Source organism: Sinocyclocheilus anshuiensis, unplaced genomic scaffold (assembly GCF_001515605.1).
Source record: "Sinocyclocheilus anshuiensis isolate Anshui unplaced genomic scaffold, SAMN03320099.WGS_v1.1 scaffold1355, whole genome shotgun sequence".
Taxonomy (NCBI): domain Eukaryota; kingdom Metazoa; phylum Chordata; class Actinopteri; order Cypriniformes; family Cyprinidae; genus Sinocyclocheilus; species Sinocyclocheilus anshuiensis.
The window spans coordinates 131,195-151,973 of record NW_015540070.1 but is presented as its reverse complement, the minus strand read 5'-3'; the positions used below and the strand labels follow the sequence as shown (position 1 = coordinate 151,973).

The window sequence follows — 20,779 nt, the reverse complement described above, 5'->3', positions numbered from 1 at the left end:
CGGGCTCCTCAGCGAAAACCTGAGTATGCGTTGCACCTGCTGCCTAGTTATACTCGCGCTGCGATCAGCGGCAGCAGGATGCAATCATCGCATGCCAATGTGCATTGGCACGTTTAGTTTACACGTGAAGTGGATTGGTCTCTCTGAGCGAGATTCCAATTCATCGGTCATTACCGACGTGACGTCTCCATTCCCTTCTTCAGGGAACGAGGGTTACATACGTAACCGAGACGTTTGTATCTCACAATTCAGACTTTTTTTCTCAGACTTCTAAGTTTATTATTTCACAGTTCTGACTGTATATCTCACAATTCTGAGTCAGGATAAGATTTATTTGAGATTTTTTGAGTGGCAGTTCCTAAAAGTATTTTAAAATGCAGTAGGCTTGTTTGGAAAAAAAATAGGATATTCAAGTGGAATACTAGTGTTTGGGGACAGGTACAGTGACCAAAATGCGGGACAGTCTCGCAAATTGGTAGCTTGATTCAGCGTCCTGCAAGTCATAAGCAGTGTCCCACATTTCAGTATGTCTATATTATTTTTAACAACTAGTCTTGTTATCAGTGATGGGGAAAGTTACTTTTAAAAGTAATGCATTACAATATTGCGTTATTCCCTGAAAAAGTAACTAATTACGTTACTAAGTTACTTTTTATGGAAAGTAAGTGTTACGTTACTTTTGAGTTACTTTTTAAATCTGGGCAGTGCTTGCTTGTTTGTTTTTAATATAAAAAGCTCTTCTTTTACAAATGTAGAATGAGAAGAAAATTCAACACTATTCAGCAATAACAAAACTGAAACACAAATGTGTCATTTATGCTTATTAATATGGTTAAATTGGATCATCGAAGGTCCGAAGCCAAGACATTGGTTAATAAAATGGGATTAAATACATACAGTAAGTGATATTTGTAAGTTGTAAGTTGTCTATTTAACATATTTAATTATTGCAGGTTTGTATAATATTCTGAGTTTGCATTTTGAGGAATACTGAATCTATTTTTGTGCAGGTGAGATGAGTAAATACATGTTCATATTTAGTCTAGAACTACAGTAATATCATGTTCACACAGCGCACACATCCTCTGCACTTACTCCCGATTTCTCTCAACATGGCAACACGAGAGCTGGCAGGCAAGACATGGGAAACAAAGTAACTGGCGTTATTTATTTGAAAAAGTAACTCAGATATTTCCTTCTAAATTAAAAAGTAATGCGTTACTTTTCAAGTTACTTAAAAAAAGTAATCTGATTACTTAACTCGCGTTACTTGTAAGGCATTACCCCAACACTGCTGGCTATGTTCAGTTCATTATAGAATCGTATTCCAGAGCACTGTGGGTTGTTCTTGCCAATTTCTTTGTCTGAAACTGAACTTGTGAAATTGCTAGAGGAATGACTGCCTCCCTTGAATTACTACTTTACAGATTCCAGTTTTTGTTGACACTTGCCCATAGACACAGTTTTACACAATGGATGACATTAAAATGACTTTTTATTGTCTTTTGGAATTCTGTTCCACAGTGAAACATATGAAACATTTATAAAATCAGCATTAAAAAAGAAGTTCTAAACAGCCTTAAGCTGCTTTAAAATATTGACCCCTGAAAAAAGTTTCTCTGTGAAAACTAGTAACACACTTTCCCACCAAGTAGCTAATGAGTCCATTTCTAGGAAAGTTGGAAACCACTGCCCACCCCTTCAAAAAACAATTTTTGTACCAAACCAGAGCTGTGAATAGAAAAATCCCAGCACCAAGTCTTTTTTGTTTTGTTTTGTTTTTTTAGTGTTTACCATTAAATTCAAAAGACTAAACAAAAGAAATGTGCTTTAGCTACTGTATTCTTAAATACAAGCATTTTGAGAGAAAAAATAATAAATTTGTACATATTCATTTCATACATATGATCATTATTGCTTGGAATGTGGGTTTGGTCTTTTTATTTAACCACACTGCAAAGAGAAACCACAAGCTTCTAAACACAGACTTACTAATCAGACTTCCTACTTGTTTACAAACAGTAACTAAGAAGAGGAATGAAAAATACTGTAAAAATGCAAACCATACCAGTGCTGGTTAATGAAACACACTGGTAATTTTTATAAACAGCTACCCAAAATATACATTACCACAACTGATTCATGAATTGTCTTTTACAGCACTGTGCTTTTCTAAAAACAAAAAAAAAAAAAACATCTGTCCTTCTATAGTCTTTTTAATCGACTCTACTCAACTGATTTCTGGCTGTGTTTATGTTCTTATATATCTGCACTTATCTAAAATAGCTTTCAGCTGATTTGCATAAACTGCACAGGAATGGCCTCAGGGTAACTTGTGCATATTTTCCACAAACAACAGTCTTTACAGAGCACACACTGAATGCACACGTACAGTAACATATAATCTATAGGCAAGGGAAAAAAATGAAAGGAAAATAAAATCAAGTATAGTGCACTACACTTACAGAGAAGTAAACCTCAAGTGCATTAAAAACCAGTTTTTCAAGCATTATTTGCATATTCTATGTGACCTAACATGGTAACAACATGAAACTCTAATGATTTGCATGCATGAGCTCTGAAGACTTGATTGATGACTTTCTAAACCCTCTAACACTTTTACGACTGTACAAGTACTGAATGAGTGTTGCATTATTACTTGACACTTTGTGTTGTCACAACCTTTCTCTCCTGGACAACGACTTTATGTGACGATGGGTTTTGGTTAATCTGGACAGATGACCCACCTAATCCGATGCTACCGAATGACCCTGCGGTGGACATCATCCCCTTTTGAACACCCACACCTGATCCCCCATTGCTCTCCATATAAAGGACATTTTGAGATCCACCATGAGTGGAAACACCTTTTTTGAGGGACCCCTGAATCACATGACCCCCTTGTCCTTCCACGACCATCAGGCCCTGAGATCCAGCAACCCCTCTCTGAAGCGTCCCCTGAAGGACTTGACCGCTCATGGCTCCCCCATCCACCAGGAGCAATTGTGATCCAGACAGATTACTTGTGTGCAGCACCCCAGCCTGAGCAGGTGCCCCCCTGTCCACAAGCACCATTCTCTCGCCACGGGTCAGGGTATTCGTCGCTATGTTTGCGCCCTGGACTACAACACCCTCGGCTACCGGGCCTCTGTTCAGCACGTACATGTTCTGTCCCATGGCCGGCCTTTCGGCGAGCAGTACTGTGCTGGGCTGCGGCTCCACCATGTAGTACATTGGCTGCGGTTGCACCAGGAGCGTTGGAGCCGGTTGGACACTCGTAATCACTGTGGGCCGGTTGTCTGTGACCATGACGTTCTCCACACGAGTAGATGATGTCGTAGCCATGTTGGAAGCTATATTCAATGCGTTTGAAGATATAGCTCTGTTAGTGGTAATATTCCCAGGATTTATAACGTTGGTTGATGAAGACACCACCTCGGTACGGTCCACGATGGGTTTGGGAGGGGGAGGAAGAGGAAGAGGAAGAGGAAGAGGAAGAGGAGCAGGGACCTCAGTCTTTTTACCTCCACATATTTCAGCGAGAGTAGTGAACTTGGGCCCGAGGTCACTGAGAAACTCTAGGTCATTGTTATCTTCGAGGATGCTGCAGCAGCCCACAGAGCCCACAGGAGAGCCCTTCCCTTCAAAATCATACACCATAGGCTCATTCTTAGCAAATCCATCCTCCATTCCACGGCTTTTCTGTAACACACATAGAGTAATATATATATATATATAAATATATATAAATGTGATCCACATAGATAATACAATACAGCAATATAATAATAGTATGATAATGATAGAGTGATAGACTGAACAATGAACTGATAGATAGAATGATGAAATGATAGAACAGTAGATACAAAGATATAATGAAAAAAATGATTTAATTATCAATTGAACAATATCTATTAAAATTAGATAGATAGATAGATAGATAGATAGATAGATAACATAATGCTAAATGATACAATGATAGAACATTAGACAGATAGAATGATAAAATGATTGAATGATAAAACAATAGATTGACAGAATATTAATAGAACAATAGATATATAGAACTGTAGATGAATAAAATTACAGAATGACAAAATGATAGATAGAATGATAGACAGAACGATAGACAGATAGATAGATAGATAGATAGATAGATAGATAGTTGTATAATTAATCACACTAAATAAACATAATAAATTAACTTTATATACACTGTCCTGTAGGTATATACTAACCTGTGAGTAGTATTCGCCCAGGAACATATCAGACACGGCCATTCCGTCAAAATCTCCAGCCATTCCTCTACTTCTAAGAGTCTCACTTCTTCTGTTCGAGTCCATGTAGGACATTACCATTTCATTGTTGCCACGGCCACCCATTGTGGAAAAGGAGTCCATGAAGCCTGCTCCTCCTGCTCCTCCTGCTCCTCCTGCTCTTATGATACGCATGCCACCCACGTCTCTTGATGCATAACCTAACCTTCCTTCAACAACATCGAGTGGAACATCCTATCAGAGACAAAAGGGTTTGATTTATTTAGTTTTGAGATAACACTAACATCTTAATCAGATTTTGTTCCTGATAACATACATTGCAATTCAATCAGAAGTTCAAGATCTTACCCTGTCCTCTCCCTGGCCCTCGGTATGGTAAGAGATGAGATGCTCTTTAGTGTCAAAGGGCATGTCTGTGAAAGCTCCCGCCAGCCCAGTAGCTCCACACTGACACAGCAGCAACAGGAGTGGGATGACTGTAACAGAGGAGAAATACAGCAATTAATTTCACATCATAACTATCAATCATAATATCTTTTTTTGTGTTCTCCAGAATAATGATAGTTGTTAGGAGAGCACAATCAGACAAAAGTAAGGTGAAGTGTGTCCGTTTTTTTATGTCAAAACACAATCTCTAAACTCAATTCATTGTACTATTAGTATGCCATTCATGGGTTTATTTCTTATTTTACAGAAGTGTAAAGATTGAAGCTCCCAGGCACCATCAAAATATGAAGAGCAGTGAGAGTTTGGGGTGTGGCTACTGTCGTTTAGCCAGTGTAGGACTATGTGTCACATGGAAAAAAGAATTCATATTTGGTTTCAGAAGTGCATGACAAAATTCGAAGAGACAGACAAAGGTAAACATTATCGGTGCTTTTATAAGATGAAGGAATGAATTGGTGGAATGTTTCTTCTCGACAGGTAAACTAAACTCAAGCTTTTGCCACACATTAGCTCTTTACTGTCAATCTTTACATCTGCTGGTCAAAGGTTGTTTGAAAATATGCTTTATTAATATGCTTTATTTTTGTAATTCCACTAAGTGACTCTAGTTCTGCAGAAACTGCATACTTCAGTTTTAAATGCGGCATAAATAGAAACCAGGCAATTAACTAAATGTCTAGAAAATGTAATAAAGTCAGATTTACATGGTAGACTTTAAGATACTAAACAAACTTACGCAATAATGAAAGGAGTCCAAGGAAGAGCAGGCCGATTCCAGCTGGTCCAAACCTGGATCCCTTCTTAAATGCTCCTGATGCTCCTGTTGGTCCTGCTCGGGCACAAGCTCCCTGGTCGTTACAAGTGCACACATCCACCTGAATTTTCTGAGGTTCTGGACATGACAACCCCTGCTGGTCCTTGACGTCCACCAACAGCTCATATTCTCCTGGCCACAGCTTTTCATTTGTTCTGAAGATGGCAGTGGTATCTGATAGGAAGAAAAACAGAAGATCTCAACCACAAAGTCAGTAGCGGCAGAATGCCGACTCGTGTGTCAGCAGCACCACATGTGTGCGTTGTGGTAGTTTTGTGTATGCGCGACAAAGACTGACATGGAAGAGAAGAAATCCTTGAATAAAGTGGTTATTTTTGTTTTCTTTTTGCACAAAAAGTATTCTCATAGCTTCGTAAAATTACGGTTGAGCCACTGATGTCACAAATACTATTTTAACGATGTTCTTACTACCTTTCTGGGCCTTGAACATGGTAGTTGCGCTACTGTCTATGCAGGGTCAGAAAGCTCTTGGATTTCATCAAAAATATCTTAATTTGTGTTCTGAAGATGAACGAAGGTCTTGCGGATTTGAAACGACAACAGATCTCTGACTAGTACTTCACATGTTTGACTTCTTACAATAGATAGCTTTTAACATGTGGGCCAACATCCCCCAATGACACAAGGAGGTACTGCGGCAGTATTTTTCTATAAATATTCATGGAAATATTTTAAATTAGATTTAACGTCAATGCAATTTTTAAATATTATGTCAGTGAAGTATTGTTGTGGGTCAAAAAATAAATTGGCAACATCTGGCATACCGTTTAAATGCTCGACTGTCCATTTCCCCTTAGTTCCTTCTGGGACAACATTGAAGGTGAAAGGAGCTCCATTGGGAGGTGCATCCTCATCCACTGCAGTGACTAAGACGGCATCCTTGTCAGTACAGAGTGTATTGACTTTGCTTGTCAAAGTTGGGCAGTGGTCATTAAAATCCTCTACTTGGATGGCAATGGTGCCTGTTGCCGTCTTTGAAGGCAAGTCTATTAAGAGAAAAGGAAAAACGTATAAAAAAAAAAAATTATTATTATATTAAAAATATAAAAAATTATATTTATATATATTTATATATAAAAAAAAATATTTTTTTGCATTCAATACATGAATATAAATTTGAGACAAATGTTGTAATACTGTAATATATAATAAAAACGAACGTGTCGAAAAGTAAACTAAAAGAAAGCTTTCGGTCTACTTTCCCTTAAAAGGTTTTTAAAAAGTACTAAAAAAATTTAAAAAGAAAGAACAATATATAAAAAGAGAATGCAATGTAAACGAATGGATTAAATCAATTAAATCAAATAATTGTTTACATCATAACTTGCAGATGGTTAAGCATCCAAACATTGCCCCAGTTTTCAGTAACTACTGTTGATCAATGTGAAGATGACGCCATCTTCAGGACAGGGTATGTACCTGCAATATCCATTGTATTACACTATGTGGCACACTGGAAGTATGATTGGTCTATAAGTTAATTAAGTATATTATCATATATTATGGCAGGGAGCCATAACCTGGCAACATCTGGAAACAGTTAAAAAATTAGAAAAAAATAGAACAGTTGGATAAAACAAAAAAGACTTCAACAAAGAAAAGTTTTCCGTTTTCCCTAGAACCACTGTTACTTTAGTATGATTTATACTATTATATTTTTGTTAATATTTTGAATTAGATTTTATTTTTATATTTTATGTTTTCAATTTGATTTTAATGTCTTAGTGATTTTGTTATGTTTTTGTCATTTTTATTTATTTATTTACTGAATTTATTTATTTATTTATTTTTAATAATGTCTTAAATAGTTTTTAGTTTCAGTTATTTTAGTACTTAAACTAAATAAAAATGAGAAATGTTGCCTTGGCAACTAGCTGAAATAAAATAAAATACATTTAAGTTATAGTTATATTGTTGGTAACCAAAAAGTTGCTGGTAGCCATTGACGTCCACTGTATGGAAAGAAAAGACTATGGAAGTCAATGGTTACCAGCAACTGATTGGTTAGCAATGTTCTTCAAAATATCTTCTTTTGTGTTCAACAGAACAAACTTCTACAGGTTTGGAACAACTTGAGGGTGAGTAAATGATGACAGAATTTTCATTTTTGTGTTAACTATCCCTTTAATGTTTTATTTAGGATAGGTTTTTGGTTAATAACCCTGCAGAAAACTTGCCTTGAGTTATGCTGTAAATCTGGGCATAGTAAGTCCCGTTAACTAGATACTTGGACTCGCGGTCAGGAGCCTTGTTCATTTTAACGGCTCCAGTTGTCTCATCGATGGTCAGCCAGTTATCTGGGTCAAATCCTTTAACATACCTGTAAGAAAAGGGAACATAGTTAGCTCAAGCTCAGTTCTCATTGTTTTCTATGCCGCTTCCTCTTAATTGTTGACAGAACTATTTCTATGTATACGTACTTTACGTTGGTAGCTTCCTTTCCTGTGTCTGTATCAATGGCGGGGTATCTTGCGATGACCTCATTGCTGCTAAAAGTCTTGCCTTCTGAGATGGGGATGGCTTTTGTTTGGGGCATGAACTTGGGTCCTTCAGGCTGGTTTTTCACCTTGACGTTCACATTGTATATCTGACCCCCTGACATTGACCATGAACCGCCTGAACTGCCACCACCTCCACCGCCAGCTCCACCGCCAGCTCCACCCCCAGCTCCACCACCGCCACCGCCACCGCCTCCTCCTGCGCCACCACCGCTGCCCCCGAAGTTGATATTCATTCCTTGTCCTCCTCCACTCACAGAGGGGTGGAATGGAGCATTGTTTATTACACCAATGCCAAGGTTCAGGTCTTTGACATCCTCATAATCGACAGCCTGCAGGGAAAACAGACATGAGATAATTTTTTCAAGCAAATGGCTGAGAGTATAATCTGCTTCAGAACAGCTCCATGCTATAACTATCCCTGTCAAAAGTACCAGTACTTTTAAAGTAAGTTGATACTGTAACAATACTAGCCTTTCTTCTGTATCAGTATAACCAAGTACCCATGACATTTATCACCCGAGTGCTGTCTGACTAACATGTTTTTGATGGTAAAAATGCACATTTCTGCCCATCTTGTATTAATGTAAACACAGTATATTATGTCTCCTATGAATGTTAATAGAATCCTTTTTAATGAAAAATCAAAGTATATTACTATTCAAAATTTTGGGGTCAGTATTTTTTTTAATTAACACTTTTATTCAGCAAGGACACATTTAATTAATCAAAAGTTAGAGTAAAGACGTGTATAACGCTCCAAGATTTCTATTTCAAACAGCTGCTTGAAAATTCAGCTTTGCCATAATAGGAATAAATTACATTTGAGAATGTATTCATATAGAAAACAGTTATTTTAAAGTATAATAATATTTCACAAAGTTACTGTCTTGTTAATCAAACAACAATACTGAAAAGAAAAAGAGAAACTGCCATGTTATTCCTTTATTATCGACTGCTTACTTGAATAATTACTTAAAATAATTATTTGTTTACTTAATTGAAAAATAATTTCAATATGTTAATATTTATATGAAAAATTAGCTATTATAGTAATAATTAATTTTGAATGATTAATAATTAAAGTTTTTCCTGTGGTGTCAAAATTGTTAATTAGAATTGTGAAATATGAGCAATATTGGTATGAATACTGACATTTTGGTATCATAAAAAAACCTACTCATACCAGAAATTATGAAAGAAATAAGCAACAAATATCATTGCACACCTTGTCAAGCATAATGACTGCCTCATTGGTCTTTGGGTCCGTGTGAATGCTGAAGTATCCAGCCTCATTGCCTGATGCAATAAAGCACTTAGACACCCAGTTGTCCGTGTCCTTAAGGTCACGGTCACTTGCTTTGAGTCTCATCACCTCTACTTTCTCTGTATTTTCCTCAATACTGGCCTCAAACTATGGAAAAAGAAAAAAGAGGTTGCAAAAATGGAAGGGACCACTACAGTACAACAACATAACTGTGTGGATTTAAACATAGTGAAGATATTTTCTTACTGGGCCTTCCAACACAGGCACATTATCGTTGACGTCATTGATCTTGATGGTGACCGTCCCTGTGGCGGCATTGCCACCTGCAGCTCCATTCAGGTCAGATGCTTTGACAAGCAGGACATACTGATCAACGGTCTGAAGAGAGAGATGGCGTGTGAATAAAAAGGTGCAATCGTCTACATACTGCTCATTATGCTCAACAAAAGCAGTCATTGTGTCTTTATATGTTCCTGCATTACTCATTTAAAATTAAACAATAACAGAACATTTAGCACTGGCACAATGAAGCTCATATGTGCTGTAACTAAAGAAGAGCCAGTGCTGTGTGTGTGTGTGTGTGTGTGTGTGTGTGTGTTATGTAGCATGTTAGATATCAGAAACACATTTGATACAGTGATGGTGGCCTCTCACCTCTCTATCCAGGTTAGAACTGACAACACGGACTGTGCCGTCACTGTCAACTCTGAACATCCTCTCCCCAGCTGGCTGCTGCTCAACAATCTCATACTTGATTTGAGAGTTTGGGTTTCCTGGCTCATCGGCATCAAAGCAATTAATCTTCATCACTACTGTGTCTGTATCAAATAAGAGTGCCCACGATAAATGAAAGGAAAAAATCTTTCGAAAAAATCTACTTTAAAACATGTGATTCTAAGTTCTTAGAAATGTACTCTTTATATTTATGTTGGTTTCTTAAAGTTAAAAAAAAAAAACTTTTTAATAGCATTTTAATACTGTAATACATTTCAAATGGTGTAACCTTCAAGTACAAAGTAATAACATTTTCTCAGACCTTGAATACATGTGAATGTAAACACCTTTATCATTATTTTTAAATAGTTTTTAATTATACACTACTGTGTATGAATACTTTTAAACAGCAAAGATGCATTAAATTGACCAAATGTGACATTAAAGACATTTACAGTTTTACTAAATATTTCTATTTCAAATAAATGTTGTTCTTTTGAACTTTCTATTCATCAAAGAATCCTGAAAAAAAAAAAATATATATCAATATTTCTATTTCAAATAAATGTTGTTCTTTTGAACTTTCTATTCATCAAAGAATCCTGAAAAAAAATATATATATATCACCATTTCCACAAAAATATTACGCAGCACAACTGTTTTCAACATTGATAATAATAAGAAATATTTCTTGTAATAATATTGTAATAAATTGTAATAATATTTTTATAATATTACTTTTTATACAACATTTTTTATCAAATAAATGCTTTGGTGAACATAAGAAACTTCTTTCAAAATCATTTAAAAATCTTACAGACCCCAAATTTTTTTAACTACTGTAGTGTATATTTAAAGATTTTTTTTGTTAAATTATTAATTCATAAATATCATTACATTTTTGGGGAGTTGCACCACATTTTACAACTAACCTTACATTACCAAATATCCATAATATATAATGTGCAGCTGATTTTTTTTTTCCTAATTAATTTCTTATTAAATTACTGTTAAATAATAATACGATATTATTAAATAATAATAATAAGAAGATATTATTATTTATAAAATAATTTATTATATTTTTTATAATAAATTCCAGGACAAAAAAAAAAAGTGTTGGTTTGAACCAATAACCCACATGCAGAATTTGATAATTATAAAAATCATCATTATGTTTATTGTACAAACTTCGTCAACTTTTTAAAATATATATATATATATACCTGTAACAACTGCAGATCACATACCTGCTGGACTGAGCTCGTCTACAGCCCCGGGATTCATCGGACCAAAAACAGGCGGATTATCATTCTGATCCTTCACTTTTATTCTCAGCCCAATGTCATTTTCTGCAATCGTGCCATCTGTGAAAGTAGCAACGCCTGAAAGCTACAGAGGAATAAATTCAAGATCACCATCCATCATAATCAAGTGTAGGTGTTAAAGCCACCTTCATCATCATCATCATCATGAATCATCATTGTCATCACAGCCATTTCACTTACATTGTATTGTGCGATGGACTCTCTGTCAAGGAGCCCCGTTATCCTGACATATCCATTTTCAGGATTCACCACAAATAAATTGAACGGCTGCTGGTCTGCACCGACGCCCTTCAGTGAGTACCTCACATTTTTCAGTTTGACGTCTTCCTTATCTGAGCGAATCTAAATAAATCAGAAACACATTTATTTAACACAAAAACCGATCAAGCCTACAGTGACCTGACACATGAGGCATTGTAAATCTCAAATGCTTACATTAGTTGATGATATTGTTGCACTGTATGTCACACATGTGATGTAGTGAGTTCATCAGCTACTTTTGCAATAATGATATTGCAGACATCAGTTTTATATACAAAGTTTGAATTACAAGAAGCTAAAGTTTAAATTTTCGTGTATATTCTACATGTAATTTCTATGCATAATTTCTATGCAATTTCTATGCATAACATAAATTTAAAAGAACAGCTCACCCAAAAATGAAAACTTGCAGAAAATTTACTCTCTCAAAGATGAGATTTGTACAAATTTTAATGTCACTTGCCTACCAATGGATCCTCTGCAGTGAATGGTTGCCGTCAGAGTGAGAGTTCAAACAGCTCATAAAAACATCACAATAATCTACAACTAATCCACATGACTCCAGTCCATCAGTTAATGAATTGTGAAGTGAAAAGTTTGTTGTTTGTAAGAAACAAATCCATCATTAAGGCGTTTTTACTTTTAAACATTGCTTCTGGCTAAAATACTATAATTGATAATCCATAAGAACGCTTCTGTCAAGACACCGGTCTGATCTGGGTTTGTTTATGTTGTGTCCAGGGGTGTATTCCAGAAAGCACGGTTAAACTTACCGTCAGCTAAACCCTGAACTTTCGGTTGATTAACCCCAAACCTTGCTTACTCGATGTATGTGGTTCCAAAAACGCGTCCCGGAGTAAGTTCATTCAACTCAGAGTATGTTCCTGGTTAAGACCATAGACTGTAAAAAAGACTCAAGACATTCTCAACAGAGCAACGAATCGACGAGTCACTATGGAAACGGACACTAAGAAAAAGCGTGCCATGCTGTTTCTTTCTTCTTCTTTCTTCTTTTGTTCAATGGTCGTTTACATGCTTAGTGCATATGATGGTTGTGCAATCATTTGTATTTTTTTTTTCGTTTAATCTTTAATCCTTGAGAATATAAATTATATTGCTTGCTTGATGCTAATTATATATGAAGTCATATCAGATATGTATTTTGATTTAGAATTTAGACATTATAGAAAATGCCGATCCATGTGTGAGATGATAATATAAAATGTAATAAATAAATAAAATATCATAAATTAAACATTAACTTGTCATAGTTTTTATAATTTATACAGATAACTTATATATGGCAATAAAATAAATATAATAACCATATTAGAATAATATATTAACTTATTTATTACTTATATTAGCACATTCATCATTAACATATCATATCATATCATATATATATATATATATATATATAAATAAATATAATAGGCTATATTACATATTACATATCTTCAGAGAGCAAGTTACTATGGTTACTTACATACCCTGAAAGTAACCTCCGATTTTGGACCCGAAAGCTGAGGTTATCCGCTCGCTTATCCTCAAACATACCCCGGGTATGTCACATAACATGCTTTTTGGAATACCCCCCTGGTCTGTCTGGAGCACATGGCTGTCAGTTGGTATTTGTGTTTGTCATGTGCTCTATTGTCTATTGTTACCCCGCCCCTCTTGTTACCTGATTATCTTGTTAGGGTTAACACCTGTTTTAGATCATTAGTCTCCCTTTATATTCTCGTCTTGTTTTCGGTCCTGTGCCGGATTGAATCTCTGCTCTGCTGAGTTAACCTGGCTTTTGTCTCTGTTGACTGTGTCTAGTCTAGTCTAGTCTAGTGATGCAAAGTCCGATTCATTTCCGCGAACCGGTTCTTTTCTGACAGATCGGCTCATTGAACCGGTTCAAAAAGCCGATTCATTGGTTCCTGACGTCATCCAGAAATAACGTCTTTACGCATTTCTTTTCTACCAAGTCAGTGCCATGTTGTATCAATGAAAATTTCAAATAAGTCATCTGTGTCAACACATATTGAAACATTCAAAAAATAAAGTCATTTGTGTGAAAGCATATTGCTGATTATTGCCATATAATTCACTTAGTTAATGGTACGTGTTTGTGGTCACAGTTTCATTCGCGGATCCTTATGTCGGATACGACTGACTAACCAATATTGACTAGCCTACAACTTGGATAAGATTCCTAAAAGTTTCACACCTACAGCACACATTACAGACATTGATGCACAAACGCGGATATGTTCTACATGTCTACAGTATAAAGAATGAATAAACCAGTCTTATAAACTCCTTGATTTCGCTTAAGCAACTTTAAATATAATATGCATGCATAAAATGTATTTACATCACTCAACAGAAAGGTTTTTGCAGGTTTTTAAAAAATGTAAATTAATAACAGTCATAATAAGCATATTTCCAGTACGCGCCTCAGGCTTGCACAGCATCGTCAACTCACTCATCAGAATCTTTGGTAATCCTCGGCAAACTTCGCCACGGCTCATTCGGTTCTTGTTGAGTCCTCGGTAATCCTCGGCAAACTTCGACAGTTGGTTGAACCGGCTCAATCGGTTCTTTCTGAGTTGGACGTGCTACTTTGGCTGTGCATCCTGCGTCAACTACCCGGAACTAAAGTTCGATTCAGTTCGATTTGTGAACCGGTTCGACCGGTTACTTCCTGAGAACCGGCTCAAAAGAACGATTCGTTCAAGAACCGAACATCACTAGTCTAGTCTAGTCTCCTTTGCATTTATTTTATACTTTTTGATATTAGGGTTTTTCCTTTTTGCTTTAGTTCTGTGCTATCTAGTTCCTCGTTTTCTGAGCTCCTGCCTTTTAGTTTAGTTTTGTTTTCGTTTTTGTTTTTCCCCTTTTGTTTTTCATTGACAGTTTCCTTCAATGAAAAGTCCATCCCCTCTTATCCTCTCACATCAATCCACCAATATATTTGATTAGAACTGTTTCGATCTGTGCATATTTATCTCCTGATTCAGATGAGACCACTTTTTAATGGAGAAAGCAATATTATGGAGATGACTTGAAGTTTAAAAACATTGTGATAAATTTGTTTATTACAAAAACTGCTTTTCGCTTCACAAGCCATTAATTCATTGGATTCATGTTGATTACTTGTGGATAATTTTGATGTTATCAGCTGTTTGGACTCTCATTCTGATGGCACCCATTCACTGCAGAAGATCTATTGACAAGCAAGTGACTTAAAGCTAAATTGCCTGCAAATCTGTTCTGATAAAGAAACAAACTCATCTTGGATGGCCTAGGGGTGAGTAAATCTAAAGTAAATTTTCACTTTTGGGTGAACTAGGCCTATTCCTATAGTTGTACTATAAATTGCAATTACATGAGATTTTATTTTTCCCTTTTTAACTCCCTGGTGAAAAAGATGATGCCTTTTCTTTTTTACACTTTGATTGTGCATTAAGGTTGATGTTTGCATATCAATGTGTTTGACGCAGGAAAAGTCTCACTCACTTTTGCAATGAACTCTCTCTTGGTGTAATCCACATTCTCCTCTAAGATTTGGGGAGGGACGATCCATTCTCTCTTCTGCCTGTGGAGGGCCACAGAGTGCTGGAATCTGGCTTCAACCTCAAACACATGCTGTGGGAAAACAGAAATGCACATCAACAATTTGTGAAGACAGACTTATCCTGCCAACCTTCCCACACAGCAGAAAAAGGAGACCAAGAAATATTTGTTTTTATAGTTGCTGCCCAGCCTGTTGAGAACGTTCTCATTAGCAGGATTTGTAAATGATTCACTGGTGAGTCATTATAAATGATCGAAACTGCGGTTGCAACTTGCATGCAAGTATAGTTGACACTAAGCTCATCCTGTCTGTACACAGACAAAATTAAACAGATGCTGTAATTTATATGAAATGAAATGAAAGTGAAACCTGAAAAGATCTGCAACCACAGAAAAAATCCCTATACAGGAGTCGAGAAAAGAAAGAAAACCTTGCACTATCACAAATATGTCTTAGTAAAGTGGCTTCTTTACTTTCTTCTACTGTGCATTTCTGAATTGTAACTACAGAAACTTTGCACAGTACTTCTACAAGTGTTTATAGAGATACATGGAGATTTCACATTTTGTATGGTAATTACATAAGGTTTGATACATGCATTAGGTTGTTTTACGTAAACTGAAGGCCCAATGCTCGTCGTATAAATAACTAGAACCTTTACATTTGTGAAGTGGAAATAGTAGGTATTAAAAACTGTGATAAAATGTGTGATTCACTTTCTCATACGCACTCTGTGTATGAAACATGTATGGGTATAATGTATGCAAAAATATTAAAACCGAAAGCCAAAACAACCAAGACTGTGAGCTATTGGCACATCTACCCAGCACATACTGATAAAAGCAGTAAAATACTCCTTCACTGAGATTCTCCAGTGTAAACTATTCCAGGTAAGGTGATTTTCACTCATTTAGTAGATCACAATCATTTAGTAACCATTTTAATCGACTGTTGCTCGGTGACTCATCTTCATTAGAATTTGAAGAATTATTATTGAGAAATGTCAATCATTGAGGTGGCAGGGGGCGGGGATTTCAACACACCTGAAATTGAATAGAATAGGCTATACTTTCTCACACAACACTTGCAGATCCAGCTTGACTGCTGTAGTTTGTCTGTCGGTATTCTAGACAGAGCCTGTTCTGAAATAACCTTTACGAAAATACACCATGGTAAACAGTGAAAGTTCCCAACAAAATACTACAATTACGATGATAACACCATAATAAGATAGCTAGGGATCTCCAGACCAATGTAAAAAACGAAAACAAAAAAACTTGAATATATTATTAATATGTATCTCCTGATTGACAATATCATTAACAATAATATAATAGCCTATTATAATACTGTATATTTAATATTATGTATAATAACTTATAAATAACTTATAGCCTACAGGCTACACTGTAAACAATAGATAGATAGATAGATAGATAGATAGATAACCCACTAAAAACTAAATTGTTGTCTTAGCACTGAGAATTTATTTGCATTTTATTCACTGCTTTGAACTTAACCACTGATTAAATAAAAAAACAGAACTGAATCTCTGAAAACTAAAATCAACTTTGACAGAAATGATTGTGAAAAGTTTAATAGATGGCCAAAAAGATGCACCATTTGATAGATAGAAATGTAACACGTAATGTAACATTTTTACCATGTTTTTTACATTTAGTTGCCATTGTAAATTCCTGTAAAGGGTTGGACAATTGAGGCGATTGCCCTCCGGCATTTTAAGAGTTAAAGACAATACAAGGCTTTTTTTCACACTAACTTTATAAACATAAATGTGGTTGCTTTACACATCGACAGTGCTATAAACAAACAGGCTGCCAAACAAGCAAACAAAAGCAGTTTCAGTTTTATGAGAGATTGTTTCGGTTTACAAAACGATACTTTGTCATACAGAAGAATGACTAAAATGGAGTAGGCTATGTTAACGTGGATATCTATTGACTGATATATTTAAAAACACGACAAACTTACCGATAGTCCAAAACAAAAGAGAAAAGCGACAGCAGGCGAGATACGCCGGGCCATGGTCGGAGGAACACACGGTATTTATTTCCTGGTCACCTGAGATCCGCTGCTGTCACCAGCTGCTTATGGAAAGTTTAATAGGTCCCGCTGTGGGAGAAGTGCGTTCCGATGCTGTTTGATGCGCGATAATGCGAATGAGATCGATCCAGAGCGCTTTACACTAACTCCTTATTCATTGTTTCTCCCACACCTTTCATGTATCATAAGGGGTGGCAAGTGTTCTCACCCAGTAGTATTAACATATATCCACAAGACCCATTCTTAACCCTTTATGTGGTGTTCTATGAGTAACAAAACTTGGATCATTAAAAAAATAAATAAATAATAATAAGTATTATTATTATTATTATATTAATATATTAATATATTATACTATTAAAGTTAATCAATATAAAATTAAAAATAAATATTTAAATTAGTTATCTGTAACATTTTAAATATTATGTAAGATAAAGAATGTCTCCAAGTGTTAATAAATTGCATTGTGTCATCTTGAGCTAAATAAATACATTTTAATATATGATGGAACTTGGGCTATAGCTATGCTTTAAAAGGTGACAGGTGAAAGGGTTGACAGTTTTATATTTCAGGATTTCACAGTAATGTTTTCAGTAGAAGGTGAATCTAATGCTGATATTTCTATAAATATCACGTTTTCAATAATCAAATGGTAAATTTCAGTGCTTTAACTGTTTCTTATACTGACAGACATACATAATAAACAATGAACAAAATATAAAATAAAGTGATAGAAGAGGAAAAATGTACTTGTTTTGAAAAGTTCAAAAAATAGTTGTTTTTTATTTATGGGTTTCTGCATAATTTTAATAAAGGTTTTAATGTGTTTATGTATGCATGTATAAAACCCTAAATAAATGTATAAACACACAGTATACATACACATATTTGCTAATCAAGAAGTTGGAAACACAGGTCTGGGTCAAAAGGCCAAAAATGTGTCCTCATGGGGAAAGATGGGCAAACATAATACTGAAAATTTTTGTTGTTGACATGCTAAAATACCTTTAAAAACACATAGTATCACTATTAAAGTCACATAAGTGACACAAAAGGTATACGCTTTTGTAAATATGCATGCTTCTATTGCTCATTGACAGTGTGATGTTGTATGCTCTCACGTGAATGTTTTGACACCACCAGTTTTATGCTTGTTTAATGGAAATAATACATCCTAAAATTATTCTGAGATCTTTCATTGTTAAATCACACAAAAACCTCCGAGCAATCATATGTAGTTTTGCTAAAAGCTATTGTGCTGGCCTAGAGATTAACTTCATTAGCAGATCAGAAGCAATGCTCTTTGAGGTGCTCTTCTTTAGAATTAATATGAATCACACTTAGTATAAATTGATTCCTCCGAAGCTCACACCTTAACATGTGCTTATTAAAAGTTGGTCATACTCAAAACAGCTTAACCGAAACGTGTCTGAGGGTTTGCCCAACTAAACAACTAATCAGCAAACAGTTTTACTATTGACTTGTATTTGTAATGGACGTGTGATTGTATGCTAAATTATTTCTGGAACTAGTTTTGATCAATAGTTTTGCATGTGAGTTTCATGTACACACTTATTTGGCTGCGATAAGACTCCCAAACATATCCCGATGTACTCTGTGACGCAACTTCAGTGGAAAGGAAAGAGCGTTTTGAGGGAAGGTGAAGTCATGGAATGGCTGCTTGCTTTAAAGGAGGTGTAAGAAAAGAGTGAGAACAAAAACGAGATTGGGCGAGACAACTTTAGCTGTTTATTCTGCCGATCTGTCTCTTTCACTTACTCACTCTCACTCAGTTTCTCGTACTTAATTGTTCACTTTGCTGACTTGTCTCAATTTGAAAAATACAATCAAATAAATCCAAATCATCATGTCATTAAGAATGAGCACAATACTTCAGCATTAAATATGCCTTTCTAGGTTAATAAGGCCTTGGGGTCTCTCAGATTGGAAATAGAATATGAGAGCTAAGAAAATTCAAAGGGTGTTTCAGAGGCCCTTTAGAGAGGCTCTCAATAGCACTGTCTGAGCCGCCATAAATCTGTTTCTCAGACACAACTGCTGAACAAAGACACTGAAAGAGAGGAGAAATAAAGAGAGATTCCACGATGCTTACTGCAGGTCAAACATTCTCTAGAAACATTCATGTGAAAACAGAAATAGACTCGATTTTGATTAGATATATAGTGGATTTTGTACACTGAAAAAAAGAAATAAAATTTCACTCAGAATTAAATTTCACAATTAATTACATAGAAACAGCAAGGAACACCATGAATTAAATGTTACATTTTAAAGCAAGACTGAAATAGTATTTTCGCATAAAATGTACTACAATAATCCTTGAAAAGAATTACAGTGTAATAAAATAAAATAAAATGTTTTATTTGCTTTTCAATAAATAAATCTTAAAATTCTTAAAACAAGATACATTTATGTGAGAAGCAAAATTACGTAAGATAATGAGGATTTTTAAAGAAAATATATCTTCAATTATTTACATTTTTCTTACTGGCATTGTTAAATAATAAAAAAAGAAATAATATTTCTGAGAAATTACTTGTAAATTGCATAATTACAACAGAAACAGCAAAACAAACGGTATTTAAATATTAAATCATATTTACTGTAAATATGACATTTTAAAGTAATTTTTAAAATATTTTTCTTATAAAATGTGCTCCAATATATATATTTTTTTATTTAAAACTTCAGAAGAAAATACTTTTTTTTTCAGTAAAAAACAGCAAGTTCTTAAAACAAGACACATTTACTTATGTATAAGATAAGACTTTTTTTTAAGAAAATACATCTTATTTTTATTTTTTGTTACTGGTACTGTTTTACGCTAAATTTAGTGAGGTTTAAACTTAAAACAGCACTTTGCCAATAGGATAAGAGAATACATTTAATTCAAGATATATTCTCTGAAAAAGTCTTAATCCTTATACACAGTTTTTATCTTCTTTTATGAATGTTTGGATATTTTTGTGGTGTGTGTGTGTGTTAATTTTATCTGCTGGTATTCTTGGATGGAGAATGAGAATAGAGAGTACAGAAAACCAGTCGTGCAGGAAACTCCCTTGAGTTTGGATGGTAAACAGTCACATGTCTGTATCTGTAGACGCTGCATGCACACGCTTGTCACCTGTGCACAATGATTGTATGACTCATGGTGAAATCAGTGAGAGAAATTGGGAGCATCTGGCTGGCCAAGGCAGGGTGTATTCGAGGGAAGGGTTGTACAGGCAACACCCAAGTTTTCCGCACTCACATGGCGTGTCTATTTACATTTAGTTAAAAGTGGCTGTAAATCATCAGCTCCAGTGGTGCAGATGGATAAGCATGAGTTGTTGGCTTTTTGACGCTATCGACCCGGGTTCGATCCCACCTTTTGGGAAACTTTTTCTCCCTCCCTTTTCAAATCTCCTATTAGCAATGGATTCTATTTACACTAAGTGAAAATAGCAGTATTTTTAGCAATATGCTATTTACACTAAGTGCAAATACCTATTTACAC

At 35.2% G+C, this 20,779-nt stretch overlaps 1 protein-coding gene across 1 annotated transcript; it reads right to left on the bottom strand.

Annotated features, from left to right (window-relative positions):
• Positions 1 to 1,477: 1,477 nt before the first annotated feature.
• LOC107687165 (desmoglein-2-like) lies at positions 1,478 to 17,426 on the bottom strand. The gene is made up of 14 exons (XM_016484386.1): positions 17,191 to 17,426; positions 15,141 to 15,269; positions 11,547 to 11,708; positions 11,289 to 11,430; positions 9,979 to 10,142; positions 9,571 to 9,702; positions 9,286 to 9,471; positions 7,980 to 8,389; positions 7,737 to 7,879; positions 6,324 to 6,545; positions 5,461 to 5,712; positions 4,626 to 4,753; positions 4,239 to 4,511; positions 1,478 to 3,702 (listed from the first exon to the last, which is right to left on the bottom strand). The coding sequence occupies exons 1-14, from the start codon at positions 17,242 to 17,244 to the stop codon at positions 2,656 to 2,658; spliced, it is 3,444 nt and encodes a 1,147-aa protein (XP_016339872.1). The 5' UTR covers positions 17,245 to 17,426; the 3' UTR covers positions 1,478 to 2,655.
• Positions 17,427 to 20,779: the final 3,353 nt, after the last annotated feature.

What these genes read in the sequence shown, in the direction of transcription:
- LOC107687165 (XM_016484386.1), bottom strand. Translation starts at nt 17,244, where the DNA reads ATGGCCCGGCGTATCTCGCCTGCTGTCGCTTTTCTCTTTTGTTTTGGA. An exon ending in TCTTTTGTTTTGGACTATCG is followed by an intron (nt 15,270 to 17,190) that starts GTAAGTTTGTCG and finishes GTTTTCCCACAG; the next exon opens with CATGTGTTTGAGGTTGAAGC. An exon ending in AGAGAGAGTTCATTGCAAAA is followed by an intron (nt 11,709 to 15,140) that starts GTGAGTGAGACT and finishes TGATTTATTTAG; the next exon opens with ATTCGCTCAGATAAGGAAGA.